At 34.3% G+C, this 16,333-nt stretch overlaps 1 protein-coding gene across 1 annotated transcript in view; it reads left to right on the forward strand.

Moving 5' to 3' along the window:
• The first annotated feature begins 858 nt into the window (after nucleotides 1–858).
• Nucleotides 859–16,333, forward strand: part of LOC121385491 (atrial natriuretic peptide receptor 1-like) — an 83,954-nt gene continuing 68,479 nt past the window's right edge. The window contains exon 1 of the mRNA XM_041516190.1: nucleotides 859–1,028. Within this exon, the coding sequence (XP_041372124.1) occupies nucleotides 866–1,028 (163 nt within the window). The 5' untranslated portion in view covers nucleotides 859–865. The remainder of the gene's footprint in view (nucleotides 1,029–16,333) is intronic.

Genomic DNA, 16,333 nt, shown 5'->3' on the forward strand with positions numbered 1-16,333 from the left:
GATGAATTAAGGAAAGCCATATTTGCTAATCTAGACAACATAATGTACAGAATCCATTAAGTGTTTATCAATCCCTCGGGTATTGCTAGATATGGGAGTGTATGCCGATCGCAGTTGTGTTTGTGAATCGGTCTTATATTGGCAGACATGGCCTTCCATAGAGACTGTCGATCGTACGATGTCAGAGAAAGCACCTAAACAAATCATAAATGCTTGTCCACATTTTATTTGCCTTGACTAGTTGAGACATTAAGACTATTCCATTTTAGCTTTAACGTTTCGAAAGAAGTGCTCGCATTGTTCTGGCAAATTGGTGTAGATCAAGATGCTTTTACGTGTAATGTGTGGAGGCATTATGGCATCGTTTAATCAATAGCTCCACAATGACGAATTACCAAATAAAACATCCACTTTATGCAGTACAGACGGAAACAATGCAATGGGATATTTTTTCCGATGGACAACAGTGTCGTGGATTAAGGACAGACAGGTTGTTGTTATAAAGTATTGGAATCCACAAATACAACAACTGAAACTTCTTCTGTTGATCTCAAATTTAGGAAAGACGTCCAAAGAGGGAAATCTGACTGCATAGACATATCTTAACAACATTTAAAGGGAACATATAGTACATTTAAAACAAAGCTAAAATCGGTTTACATGTGATGTAGAACAATCATGACCTTCTTACGTACTGGTTTGACATTCTGTGTTTTTGATATAACGAAACGATTTTACAGAGGAAGTATTTCTTTATAAATATATTGTGATGTCTGTTTCTCGGACTGATATCGCCTTTTGTGTTGTGATACCCTGGATATCGCTGGTCGGCGTACTGGGTGTGACTGATATCAAAGTGGGGGTTATGTTGATCAGAGACAACTCGACGCCGTACACGCTGGAACGCGTCGAGCCGGCCATTCAAGTCGCCATCAACATGGTCAACTCTGAAATTCTCAACTCCAGCTATAGACTGGTACCCGTCCTCAGGGCGTACGACAACGAGTGTAGCGCGCGCAACGGAACAGGTCAGTCAGTTATTTGTTTGTTTATTTATTTATTACTTTACTTTACTTTTTTTTATAAATTTAATTATTAATTTATTTTTGTTTATTTTATTTATTTATTTTGTGCCTATATATCTGCCTGTGTCTGCCAATCTGCCTTCACATCTACTTCCTAGCTATCTAGTTCCCTACTTATTTGTATATCTGTCTGTCTGTCTGTCTCTTTATCTCTATCTATCTCTCTATCTCTCTATCTATCTATCTATCTCTATCTCTCTATCTATCTATCTTTCTAGCTATCTATATCATGCTTGTGGTATGGTGCATATAAAAGATTATTTGCTGCTAATGGAAAAAATGTAGCGGGTTTCTTTTCTAAGACTATACGTCAAAATACGCCAAATGTTTGACATCCAATAGCTGATTAATAAATCAATGTGCTCTAGTGGTGTTGTTAAACAAAAGAAAATGTATGTATGTATGTATGTATGTATGTATGTATGTATGTATGTATGTATGTATGTATGTATGTATGTATGTATCTATCTATCTATCTATCTATCTATATCATGCCTGTGGGATGGTACATATAAAAGATTCCTTGCTGCTAATGGAAAAATGTAGCGGGTTTCTTTTCTAAGACTATACGTCAAAATACGCCAAATGTTTGACATCCAATAGCCGATTAATAAATCAATGTGCTCTAGTGGTGTTGTTAAACAAAACAAAATGTATGTATGTATGTATTTATCTATCTATCTATCTATCTATATCATGCATGTGGGATGGTGCATATAAAAGATTCCTTGCTGCTAATGGAAAAAAAATGTAGCGGGTTTCTTTTCTAAGACTAACGTCAAAATATGCCAAATGTTTGACATCCAATAGCTGATTAATAAATCAATGTGCTCAAACTGTATCTATCTATCTATCTATCTATCTATCTATCTACCTATCTAAGATATTTGTTTTTCTAAATTATCTGTTATCTATTTATCTAACTTACATATCCAGCTTATATATTATATAGCATATAATAGATATCATATGTAATAAAATAACACAATAAGATTTTTTAAAGACCATATTCTTTCAGAATTTGATAAATTCGCAAATTAGATGCTAATTAGATGTAAATTATTCAGGTCACGGGACTGCTTTTATTAAATTGTAAGCAAACTTTCAACGGATTCACGCATAGTCATCAAACAAAAGCATTTCATTAGAATTGTACATTGAATCTAAACGACAAAACCGTAATGCTTGATCAAGGCCGTATCTCAGCACAATGCAGAGTCGAATGGACATTTGACAAAATAGTGGTTAATTCAACGAATTTCCATCTGGTGCCTCGTCTATGGGAGGACAGCCACTCCCGAGGAGATCATTCACCCTGTGTTGAACACATACACTGGGGAATCTCGGAGAATGTGCCGAAGACAGTCTTGCTTGAACCTTCAGTGGATGGAAGCATGAATCAAATGAATGACTAACTGATTGATCCTTTACTGGAGATTTCATCCCCCATGCACCGCCACAAAGAAGACTATCTCTCCCAATCTAGTTTAGTAAATCAAAACTAACACCAGCCAGAGTTCATTAGAATAAGTACAATTGTGATGACATGGACTCATGAATAACTGTAATAAAAGTGGTGATATCAGGTGTTGGCGAAAGGAGAGTATATCCTGTCTCACCGGTGCCACCCGTCATGAGTACTGACAACACAAAATGCAAGTCTCTCGCGCTGTGCAGCGTTATGAAAACAATAAACTGTGTAGCACTATTTTTGTTTTTTTTATTATTATTAACTAAGGTATGCAAAATGACGTCATTCCATTAAAAACGATCACGCATCATATATTCATACATTATTTGAATATCGAATAATGCTCGAATTATAGTAGAGTATAATGTTTACAAAAGACGTTTTAAATTTGAGATTATATGATAGAGATTATTACCCTCGTGTATTTCGGTATAGAAATAAAAAATAATGCATCAAACTCATATATTAGGAATAAAACAATTATTATACGAGCCAAGGGGAGCACAGTCCGTTATTTGTATTTCTGATATAATATGGTATTGCTGATACCGAAGCAAATATAATAGTATAGAATAGGCGTTTAACGACACTCCAGCACGAAAACATTATACCGAAGCATTTGATAGTAATTATATATTTGTTCATACTTTATTTTGAATTACTTTTGGTCCACAAACAATAAAGCTAAATAAGACAACTTGCCCATATAAAATGACGTCTTCAGAGATGACGTTCCCCGACGACGTAATTTTTACGTTCATCGAAAAGTGAACAAACTCCTGTTGCTATGTCTGGACCAATGAGATGACGTTACGTTGTAACGGAAATTTAATTATATCATAATAAACTGGTACATTCCTCTTTAAAAACATATTATTGAAATGTTTTTCTGTACTATGAATGCATCTGTCAGTTCTATGTTTGCTTTAATTTGCAAAGTTATCGTATTCTGAAAAAAAGAAATGTCCTTAATATATATATATATATATATATATATATATATATATATATATATATATATATATCATATAATATCTTACATTTTCAGTGCAATCAAAGTATGTGATATTTTTCAGATCACATACTTTAAGAATTTGATAACTTTGCAAATTAGATGTAAATTAGTCGAGGTCTCGGCACTAGGTTTATTGACATTTAAGCAAACGTACTTGGGTGACACTCCATGATTGACGTATGCATTCATAGTCATCAAGTTTACAAAAACACGTTGTATTAAGCTTGAGCTTATATGATAAAGAGATTATTACCCTCGTGTATTTCGGTATCGTCAATATCATATATTAGGAATAAAAATTGTATTATGCGAACATAATACATTATTTTTATTCCTAATATATGATATTGACGATACCGAAAAACACTCTGGTAATAACCTCTCTCTCTCTCTCTCTCTCTCTCTCTCTCTCTCTCTCTCTCTCTCTCTCTCTCTCTCTCTCTCTCTCTCTCTCTCTCTCTCTCTATATATATATATATATATATACATATTTCCCTGCATTATTTTACAGGATGTGCTTCCAATTATTTAATATACTTATATATTAGCTTATCCAATCCACATAGGCATTTGTATTTAAAACAAAGATAGGCCCCGATGTTGTCTTGGGGAGGAACAAATTTGATCACATTTCAATAAATATTCTCGCAATGGTGAAGTTTGCAAATATATTTCATTAACACCAAAGCAGGACGCATTTATTTCTGTTTCAGGTGGATTTTGTTTTTGTTTCTTTGAGGTTTTAAAAAATAATAATAATATGGCTTTATACGCCTTTTGGCTGTGTTCATAAAAGTAATTACATTTAAATAAGTAATGATATTCATCTTCAATATCATTTTCTTGTTACAATGTACATAATCTGCTTTCGACTGAGGTGCTATTCCAACGTTCAGTTTCAATGGGTAAATAGTGGTTACATGTTCTGAATTTCAGAAGTATGGTCCACGATTGTTCGAGTAATTTAATAAGGTATTTTTCCAAATTTAAAGTTTGTTTAAAAATAAAATATGTTTTCCCTTTGGCTGTATACTCGATGTTGTTATGTCATGTTTGTAGGTACTGGTCTAATTGCCTTCGTTTAACGTGCTCGATTTGTATTTTTATTGATGGGAGATTTTTCGACATATAAATATCGGACATACCTAGGTTGTTTAATAAGCGTATTAAGTGTTTTAGCCAGTTATAGCTGTGCCCGTTTGTAGTAGTCTTTTATGATATAATTAAGAAGTAAATGAGATGTTTGTCGTAAACATTTAGTCCAGGAGCCAGGTCGATTTATCTATGTCGGAGAGTCAGGAAGGTTTGAACATTGATTCTTATGTAAAAATATGTGTAGATTTCAGATCTGCAACCCCTAGTTGTCTAAACCTGTACGTTGATTGGGCATTTGCGTATTTGTAATGGTACGTCAAAGTCAATTTGTGTACGATTTGCTGCTACCCAAAAACAACAGTCCACGGGACAGACACCAAATTTCAGTTATAGGGGAGATTAAAACTCAGGAAAAATGTTTTTTTCTTGTGATCCTTAATATCGAATCTTTCCATTTTGATTTCCTGGACTTTCATAATTGGTCAATTTGACCTACATGTTCAAGGTCAAATGAAGGTAATTGTTTCTGAATATATAATATGCTGTAAATAACACAAATCATTGGTTTCTTTTAATTCTTTCTAATGATATTGATAAACAAAATTCATATTATGACTTTGATTTATAGATATATCCATTCCATCTAGTAGGGGTGCTTCCTGATTGAAATTTCAGGGGCAGATCTATAATTTAACGAAAGGGGGATATATTTAAGAAAAGGTTACGTCCACATTTTGGGGTATTGTTTGTTAGCAATGGGTACCAATGCTTTCTGAGGTCTCTACAGAGTATGGTTTATGGTGAGAATGGGTGCGGTTTATGGTGAGGGTAGGTACCCATGCAAAAGTGACCTTTAAAGGTAATTTTGGGGTCATTGAGGGTCAAATTAGGGAACATTAAGTTTTTACAGTTTTTACAACTTTGAGTGCAGGGCTTTTTACAAATATGCTACTGTTTACAGTGTATAAGCAAACTATAGGGAATCTTAATAAAAATCGATTAAATAGGAAATCCGCTACATTTTTCCATTAGTAGCCAGGGATCTTTTATATGCACCATCCCACGGATAGGATAGCACATACCACGGCATACTATGGGGAATCTTGATATTAAAATCAATATATCTCGAAGCAATGTGTTTATAAGTGTCTAAAACATGTCTTTTAAAACATTAATGGTACCCATGCTTATTGAGATCTGTGCAGGGTAAGGTTTATGGTGAGGGTAGGTACCCAGGCTAAATTGACCTTTATTGAGATATATGAAGAGTATGGTTTATGGTAAAGGTAGGTACTCATACCATTTTGACCTTTAGGGTGTTATTTTAGAAGATAGTTGGGGTCAAAATCGAAATGTTTATTTTCTTATCTGTAAGTCTAGGTTCTTTCTAAAAAGTGTTATTAAAGGTTTACTTTTGATTATTAAATGTATCTAATTGGTCAGTATAATCTGCATGTTAACTGGGAAATCTGGAATAAAAAATGCATTTATTTTACAGTATTAATATCGTACGATACATTCTTCTAGATACTGTATATAACTTGGAAATCTGGAATGAAAAATGCATTTATTTTACAATACTAATTTCGTGCGATACATTCTTTCAGATACTGTATGTAGATAACTGGCTCTACAATGCATACAAACTGACAGGCTATTATAATTTGCATTGGTATAGCAGTTATAAAAAATAAACCTGTGCGTTAGCTGGGAATGTGCATGTTTTATATGGTATGTTCAAATTGTCTCCTCTGTCAGCCACTACCCAAAGACAAAGGAGTACTCACTAAATTAACTGTTTCTCAACCTGAATAAAGTCAAATGATATTTTAAGTTAACTAATTGTTCCAAAGATGAATAAACATATTGAATATAGATTTATATATGTTTTGTTTAATCTTTGGGTTTGGTGTAGAATGAAATGAAATATGCTTCATATAATATTATTGGGAATTTAAACAGATCCCATCTGTCTTTCTAAATGTCTAGGCAAATACAATTTCAGGCACGTTTTGTTAGAAATGGGGACACATGCTTAATGCTATATAGGGTAAGGTTTACAAAGAGGGTAGGTACCCTGTCATGTTAAGATCATTTAAAGTCATTTGGCACAAATTAAGGAAAATTATTATTATTATTTATTTATTTTATTTTATTTTATTTTATTTTATTATTATTATTATTTTTTTTTTTTTTTATTTTTTTTTTGGGGGGGGGGGGGGGGACTAATTAAAAACAATATCACTGTTTATTCTAGCAACAATTAAAATGGTATGTCTTAATTGGTTACTATGATTAAACTTATTATTCAACATGAATAATTGCCATATAACTAACCAGTTTCATATTATGATTGATAGATAGCAGTACTGGATTGCAGTACATTGTATTCTGGAATACATATCTGCCTTGCTTTGCTACATTCAAATTATTTTTCCAATCTCTATAAACAGGAGGTAGACTACTGTCAAATTATGGAATGCTTTAAAAGTATATTTAGAAATTAGCTCTTTTCAAATGTAGCTGAGGCATTCGTGATGGTGGAAACAGAGCCTTCTCTCCTTCTTGGCTTTATCAATGGCTCCGTGACATTTTTCATTCAAGATTACCCTTAGTTTATATGAATATTGCAATATATACTGATCAGTTATTCATAATCAAGAGTAAACCTTAAACAACCCTTTTTAGAAAAAACTTACTCTCATAGATATTAAAACAATGTAACCAAAATATTGATTTTGACTTGCACTGACATCGAAAATCACCCCTAACGTGACCTTTAGATGTCACAATGGTGTGAAAAGCTACCTTCACCATAAATCTTGCCTTAAAGAAATCTCAATACAGGTAAATTTTGCATGGATTCCTACCATGACCATAAACCTTACTCTATATAAACATCAATAAGCATGGGTATCAATTTCTAACTAAGCTACCATTAATTATTTCTAACATTATGTTTTAGACATTAGTAAACACATAATTTCATGATCAGTTGATTTTTATATAATGTTTCCCTATAGTTTGCATGTAAATTGTAATATATAATGATCCATTATAATGAAAAGCGAACTTTAAGTAGCACATTTGTAAAAAGCCCTACCCGCAAAGATAAGAAAAATGTAAAAAAAACTTAACTTCCACTAATTTGACCCTAAATGACCTTAAATGAGCCCCAGAATTACCTTTAAAGGTCACTTTTGCATGGGTACCTACCCTCACCGTAAACTGCACCCATCCTCAGCATAAACCATACCATGTACAGACCTCAGTAAACATTGGTACCCATTTCTAACAAACCATGCCCCAAAATGTGAAGGTAATAATTTCCTAAATTTCGTTAAATTATGGATCTACCCATGAAATTTCAATAAGGAAAATGTAGGTCAAATTGACCAATTATGAAAATCCAGCAAATCAAAATGGAAAGTTTAGATATTTAGCGTCACAAAAACATTTAAAAAAAAGTTTAATCTCCCTTATAACTGAAATCTGGAGTCTATCTCATGGACTGTTGTTTTGGGGTAGCAGCAGATCGAACAATAATTGACCTTGACGTACCATTAAAAGTATGCAAATTCCCAATTAACGTACAGGTTTAGGCAAGTACGAGTTGCAGATCTGAAATCTACACATATGTTTACTTCAATGAATCAATGTTCAAACCTTCCTGACTCTCCAACATAGAAAAATCAACCTGGCTCCCGTAATAATTGTTTGTCATGGACATGAATGTAATATTCTGTGTATTACCACACAATGATTCCGCTAAATTAGTAAATATACAGACCAGTCAATGTTTACAAACTACCAACCTTTCCTTTTCGGCAGAGTAATTTGTATTCATTGTAGACGTCTTGAAAACTTGATCACAAGTCAACAAGTACTAAAGCCTAATACAACGTCTGTTTGATAAACGTAATGCTTAACTATTACTAGATATTGAAATGACGAATGGATATGTGACGCGATGAATGTTTTTCATGGAAATGACGTCACAGCCTCAGTATAGACTGTGATATGTCGTATCAGCCAATCAGATAGAGGTGTACTTTTATTACAGCCAATGGTTAAATGACAAAGCTAAGAGGACATATGATTATGTTATGACATTCGAGGGAAATAGTACGATAAATTATATGTACACCGTTGTGCTGTTCCTCGTAGGTAGTAAATACACATATATTCAAATCCTGGTGTTTGGTTTGGTTTCGTACTGTAACATTATCAAAATATCTCTATGGTAATAATCAAATTGCATAATTACTGTAGCACCTCCTTTCTATGATTCTTTAATAACAATGGAATTATCTTATATTGATTTGATCAAAGCTTTTCTTGGTTTAAAATATTTGTAAATGTGTGTGTGTGAGAGAGAGAGAGAGAGAGAGAGAGAGAGAGAGAGAGAGAGAGAGAGAGAGAGAGAGAGAGAGAGAGAGAGAGAGAGAGAGAGATCTATTCGTACTTGTGAAATTATTGGCACGTAAAATCTAGTTCGGTCTTTCCTTTAATTTCTTTTCGTTTCCTTTCATTCGTTTCCCTTTCATATCCTTCCCTTCACCTCTTTTCATTATTTTTTCTTTTCTTTCCTTCCCTACCTTGCCTTGTCTTTCCTTGATTTCCATGACTTGCCTTCCGTTCCTTGCCTTGCCTTTCGTTCCTTCGCCGATGATTTCATTTTTGTTGTCTTCTGTGTACATCATTTGAGCATAAAATACACATACTAATGAAGTCGGCGACATTTACAGTCACATAATGCAGTGATGAACCTGGGTATGATATCTATATTTATTACTATGTTGTACTTGAGAGTATTATGTGAACACAAACAGTACAGGAGTTGACGGAAGATAAAAGGGTATAAAAGATGCGCCATAATGAGATATAAAACATGTAAGAACATAGTGGAACAGAGCAGTCGATGAATGACAGGCATGTTCATTACCAACAAAATAAATTAAGACTTAATTAATGCTGCAATTTCCATTATATATCTCTATTAGATCTTCCGCTTTAGCTTGGTTTCCGTAAAACATGAAGTATGTCGCAGACCGTGGTAGACTGGCAAGGTTCTGCGTCTGTTATAGATCTTATAGAAACTAATCTGTATGCAGTGTTTCATTTGCGAGAGCACAATTTAATACGATTCATGGACTCAACCACTATTTTGTCAATTACCTATTGGACTCTGCATTGTGCAGAGATACGACCCTGATCACGTATTACGGTTTGGTCGTTCATATATACATGTAACTGAAACATCATTTCTCAACCAGTGTAAATAGGTGAACCAAGCTGATGTCATTCCCGTGACACCCACGTGAAGCCCAAGTGAGTCTGTTAATTTCGTAATTACACTCCGTTGCGAATCCGTATTTTTTTATAATAAGCTCCTGCTGATGTGAAGATGGAATTCGTCCGAAGCCATACATGATTTCATTTTTTTAAACAGTAACATAAAGGGAGTGTATGCCAGAAAATAGAAGTTTGATGGAGCAAATTATTGATATTGATTTGTGAAAGATTTCCGTCCGCACCCCTACATTTGCTCAATTTTACTGTAATGGTCTTAGGAACGGAGGGACGTTTCTAAACCAAATTTAAAACTGAATTCAAAGTGACAGACCCTTGTGTAAAAACACTACGTCACAGTTTTCATTATTTGAGCCATTTTATTACTTTTATTAATTGAAATTGAACATTGCTTACATTTTATTGTTTAGATTGTCCATTTCCATTCATCCAAAATGTTTCTTGTTACCCCGGTGTCTATAATAAAACGAACTGTATTGTTTGTAATTGTAAACACGCACATATCACTGAGAAGTAACGGTTAAGGCTATTTACACACTTTAACATCACAGACGTTTGATTCACTCTATACATTGTATTGCAACTTTATAGAGATGTGCTACATCTTTGTAGATTAACCAAACCTAGTGTCTATTTTCATATGTTAAAACTAGGGACTGCGACTTTAAATACTCTAGTTTTATCACAATTGAACGAGCGCCGAAGGCGCGATGTATTTGGGGGGTCCGGGGGCATGATTCAAAGGTTATTTGCCCGTTACTTTAACTCTCGCCGTTAATCTCGATCCGTTAGTCTCTCCATAAGTTTTACATTCAGTCGAGATGTAAAAGTTATCAAATAAAGAGAAAAAAAAGCCAAAATATTTTGGGGGCGGGCCCCGTGGCACCCCCCCCACCACCCCAGCGGGTTTCCTTTCTTAATATCTGTGTGGTCCTTAACCATATGTCCGACGCCATATAACCGTAAATAAAATGTGTTGAATGCGTCGTTAAATAAAACATTTCCTTCCTTCAAGTAGCCGTAGTTGAACTAAGTGCTGAGGTGTCGTTAAACTTTTTTTTTCATTTAGCGAACATTATAATTACATGGCAGACACGGTACATCAATACATATAAACATGGTTGCAGGCGGTGCGAATTATTGCGGAGTAAAACGTTTTCTAAGTGGTGGAGATAAGTGTAAAACCAATATTGGTTTACCGTCTCATTACAGTCCATGTTCCAGTAATGCGACAGGACTCGACGTTTTGTCTACAGTAATGGGGAATAAAACATCTCCATCAATCTGAACCAATATTCGTTGACTCTTAACATTACAATGTATCTTTCAATAAAAAAAGAAAATTAGGGCTTGGCTTCGGGTTCCAGGTTTATAGAATGCTACTCTAAGTCAATATAAGCAAAATTAAGATAATGTTTTAGATAAATTCGTCTGTAAAATAAGTAATGGCAAAAAGCAAAGCCGATGTTACACGACACGATGTAATCGAACGAAGTTCATTGTACGAAGAAACGCATACGACAGCAATACGTGTATCTGAGAAAAACTTACTCTGTAAAATTGGTTTAACAACATTAGAGAAGCTGAGTAAGCGACACTGTGTTACGACTAGACCTTAAAACTGTATATTTAAATCTGAATTTGGAATTGAATACAAGAAATTAATTCCATATACTCATCGGTAAACGACGCTCGTATTATTGTAGACAGTCTTGTCTGTGGGATGGTGCATATACATGATTTGTTGTAACTAACAAAAAAATGTAGCTTGTTTTCTCTCTAAGACAATAGGTCGAAATTACCAAATGTTGGACATCCAATAGCCGATTGTAAATACATCAGTGTGCTCTAGTGATGTTGTTAAACAAAATAAAATTTAACTTTATTGTGGACAGACAAACAGATATTTTATTTAAGTCTGACCCAATATAAACATAATAAAAATACCCCAAAAATATACCATTAAAACATATTGTGCAGGCGTTGATTTCCATATTTGTCATAAGAGATTATATTCAATAAAACACACAACTTCATATACGTATAAAATAAATATACAAATTGCTACAAATCAGTATAAAAGGTATAATATATATATGGAATTAAAGTTGCGTGAACAGTTTACAAAAACACGTTGTATTAAGCTTGAGATTATATGATAAAGAGATTATTACCCTCGTGTGTTTCATATATTGTGAATAAAAATAATGTATTCCTAATATATGATATTGACGATACCGGAAAGCACTCTGGTAATAACCTCTATATATAGATAGATACACGAGGGTAATAATCTCTTTATCATATAATCTCAAGCTTAATACAACGTGTTTTTGTAAACTGTACACGCAATTTTAATTCCAGTCCGCCATTATTAGATATTTAAATGACATACGAATATGTGGCGCGGTGTATGTTTGAATGGAAATGGCGTCAAACTCGAATGACGTCATTTTGGATGTCCTTACATCAAAATAAACTAGACCTTAACGTTGTTGTTTTTTGTTTTTTTAACGTAAAATTGTTATTGAATGTTTTTATTTGATGACTATGAATGCATACGTCAATTATGGTGTGTCACCCAAGAATGTGTGCTTAAATGTCAATAAACCTAGAGCCGTGACCTTGATTAATTTACATTAAAAATATCACATACTTTGATTGCACTGAAAATGTAACATATTACATGACACTAGTATATATATACACACATATATACATACATACATACATACATACATACATTAATTAATTGTCCCCTACGCCAGTGCGTTAATATTTATGTATGTAACAGTCAACCTAGACATACATACAATATATAGATATTCATACATCAATACATACTAGCCAGTGCCAGGTCTGCCCACTGTTTCATGCACGTAAGCGGGATCGACCGCGTAGATTGTAGGCCCCATGCATATGGTTGAGTTAAAGAATTTCCTTTTTATGGTTAGTCTTGCAATTTGCGGGCGATTCGGTGCCACAGGTTCGAGTACCAGCAACGGCATGGGACAATTTGTGAGGCCAAAAAGGATTTAATTATCCCCTGCACCAGTGCGTTAATATCTATGTATGTAACAGTCAACCTCGACATACATACAATATATAGATATTCATACATCAATACATACTAGCCAGTGCCAGGTCTGCCCACTGTTTCATGCACGTAATGCTGGATCGACCGCGTAGATTGTAGGCCCCATATGGTTGAGTTAAAGAACTTTCTTTTTATGGAAGCTTCGATAGCTCAGAGCGTATCGTGGTTAGTCTTACAATTTACGGGCGATTCGGTGCCACAGGTTCGAGTCCCAGCAACGACATGGGACAATTTGCGAGGCCAGAAAGGATTTAATTATCCCCTGCGCCAGTGCGTTAATATCTATGTATGTAACAGTCAACCTCGACATACATACAATATATAGATATTCATACATCAATACATACATATATACATACATATATATATATATATATATATATATATATATATATATATATATATGTGTGTGTGTGTGTGTGTGTGTGTGTGTGTGTGTGTGTGTGTGTGTGTGTGTGTGTGTGTTCGTATGAGTGTACTCGCGGCAAAAAGTCCATGTGCCCCAAATAATTGCATATAGAATATAATTTACTTAAAATCTGGTCATACAGATTTCTTACAAACGAATGTGTAACCACTTCCGTTGATATTCCAGCAATGTCCTGTCAGTTGCACGAGCTATTCACGCTATTGTATTACTAACATTCGTGATCACGTGCTCATGTTTGACGTAATGTTTTCTTATCATTGGACTCTAAAACTATTGTATGGATCATCATCACTCAGAAAATACTTTTGTTGGTATCTGATGGTCGTCAATGTGATGCCACGCCTTTAAGAAAATGAACTTCCTCGAACGATGGGTATGACTGAGGTTAGAATGGCACAAATGTTGTTGCTAGTCATTTTGGTGTTCATTAGTGTTCGTCAGAATACTATGCAGTGTCTGCGGAGATGTTCTCGACAATGTAGGGATACTATGGATCTTGCATAAATAGGGAGTCGACACCTAACGTCACATTAACAAATCGTCCATATCAAGCGGGTACACATATGGAATCATTTGGAAATAACAAGTTTAACATCCCAATTCATCCCTGAGTTACAGCCAGTCAGTGTAAGAACTGTACGCAGCCGATTAGGTGATCACAAAGTACGACCATGACCGTACATTAATACGTTTTTCTGTTACATCGTCACTGACTATCAAGCATTGTGTAGACCGCACTTCAGGTTCAGAAGACAGGAGACGATCACTATCCTTCTAACAGATAAATGGTCATCTATGTAAAACACAATATTTTTAAGTCTCACTGAAATTTTACTAATGCACAGTTGATCATGCACAGTAACATGTGCCAGAAACATACTTTTGCATTTTAAATATGAACAGAAATAAATATTATTGAAAGAGGAAAGAAAGATAGAATGAACGAAACAGAGATAATTAGACAGCAAGTTTGCTAACAAAAACACCCCCCCCCCCCCACCAAAAATCCACAAACAAGGCATCACAATGATTACATAATGGCAACAACAAAAATCAATACATTATTTTCTAATTAATTTTTAAGACGTTATCGACTAACAGAGACTTTTTAACAGTTGTAAGTAAATATCAAATATATTTGTCTGCATAACATATTAGTGGCTGTATATTAAACGTGTTTCTGATCGTTCTAATATTTGTATTAGGTTAAATTTCATTTTATTCCCTAAAATATGTTTTTTCATACATACGAAATTATTTGAAGATAAAATCCATTTTGGGCTTCTTACAAATATTAAGATGACCAGAAATACATTAAATTTACAGACACTGATATTCTAAACAACAAAATATATTTAATATGCAAGTTTAATCCTAGAAATATCTCATTTGTCGGAAACATCTTACAATGCAGCAAACTCAAGAACGTCCCTTTAAGTTAAATGTTTAGATTCATTAATATACTTACGTACATGGAAAAAAAAGTTCTTTGTTGTCTTCTTCACTTAGATAACGTTTTCCATTTACACCCAGTTGTAAATTTATTGTCTGAAATCTTTGCAATGAACTTCAGAGAATGCATCTTTCTATTTCATATAAAATGCATTCATAGAAAAAAACAATCGAGATGATATCCACAACTACACTAGTAATCGGTGTTAAGGCCAACTCGATATAAGTCTGCTTTTAGATCACTACACCCGTTTCTTCTTTGCTAGATATCTGATGCCCGTGCATTAAAATGTGCTGCGGTGTCGTTGACCTAAACTTGTTTCCTCTGTTAGGGTGTATACTACCAAATCAAATCCCATAGACGACAATAGTAACATATGTGGCTAAAACTCCTACCTGCAGCGTATCAATCGACATAAACGCCACGGATATAAATACTACCACCCCTCACACTTAAAGTGAATCAGAAAAAATTGGAGGTCAAGCTGCTTGTTTCTGAGATAACGGGTAGCGTCTATGACTACCCAAGTTCCGCACAGAATTCGAGTACTTTTTTTTTTACAGGTACCCCATACGTGTATCAAGCACAAGGCTACTTGACACATTAGTACTAGATGAAATAAAATTGCTTCTGTTTTTTTACCCAGATGAAACTATTATTTTTTACAACCAACACACTCACATTTATAACCAATCACAGGACTTGTGGTGTTCACTTCTCTATCACCTCGAACTTTGACCCAAATTATCAGATGGCTAGCACCTTTCCTACTCCTAATTTTGTACATGTGGTTTTTGTTCATTTATGTGTTTTTTTCTGGATCTGATCTCGTAAGCTCTGTTTTCTCAAAAACAACCTTTAATTAAACAGTTGCTATGCCTTATATAGAATAAGCACGTTTTACTCGACGAAAATAAATCATTTCCTATTGTTTGACAGAAAACCTTTACAAAGATTGAAATTAAAGTTTATTAATTCATTCTGTCGTCACACTAATGCCTATTAAGGTTAAAGCTAAGTCACCAGGAAAACTCGCAACGCGGATAATAAACGAATGATTAAACTGCGTGGTTTTAGTGTCCATAAAACTGTTTTAAAAGGAAAGGGGGGGGGGGGGGGGGGGGGAGGGGGGTAGGAAAGATCCATAGCATATCAGTCTAAAAAACACAATAAAATAAAATAAAATGCAAAATTCAAAAACAAAAACAGAAACAAAGAAAGAAAGAAAGAAGTGTTTTATTTAACGACGCACTCAACACATTTTATTTACGGTTATATGGCGTCAGATATATGGTTCAGGACCACACAGATTTTGAGAGGAAACCCGCTGTCGCCACTACATGGGCTACTCTTCCGAATGGCAGCAAGGGATCT

Source organism: Gigantopelta aegis, chromosome 11 (genome assembly GCF_016097555.1).
Source record: "Gigantopelta aegis isolate Gae_Host chromosome 11, Gae_host_genome, whole genome shotgun sequence".
NCBI lineage: Eukaryota > Metazoa > Mollusca > Gastropoda > Neomphalida > Peltospiridae > Gigantopelta > Gigantopelta aegis.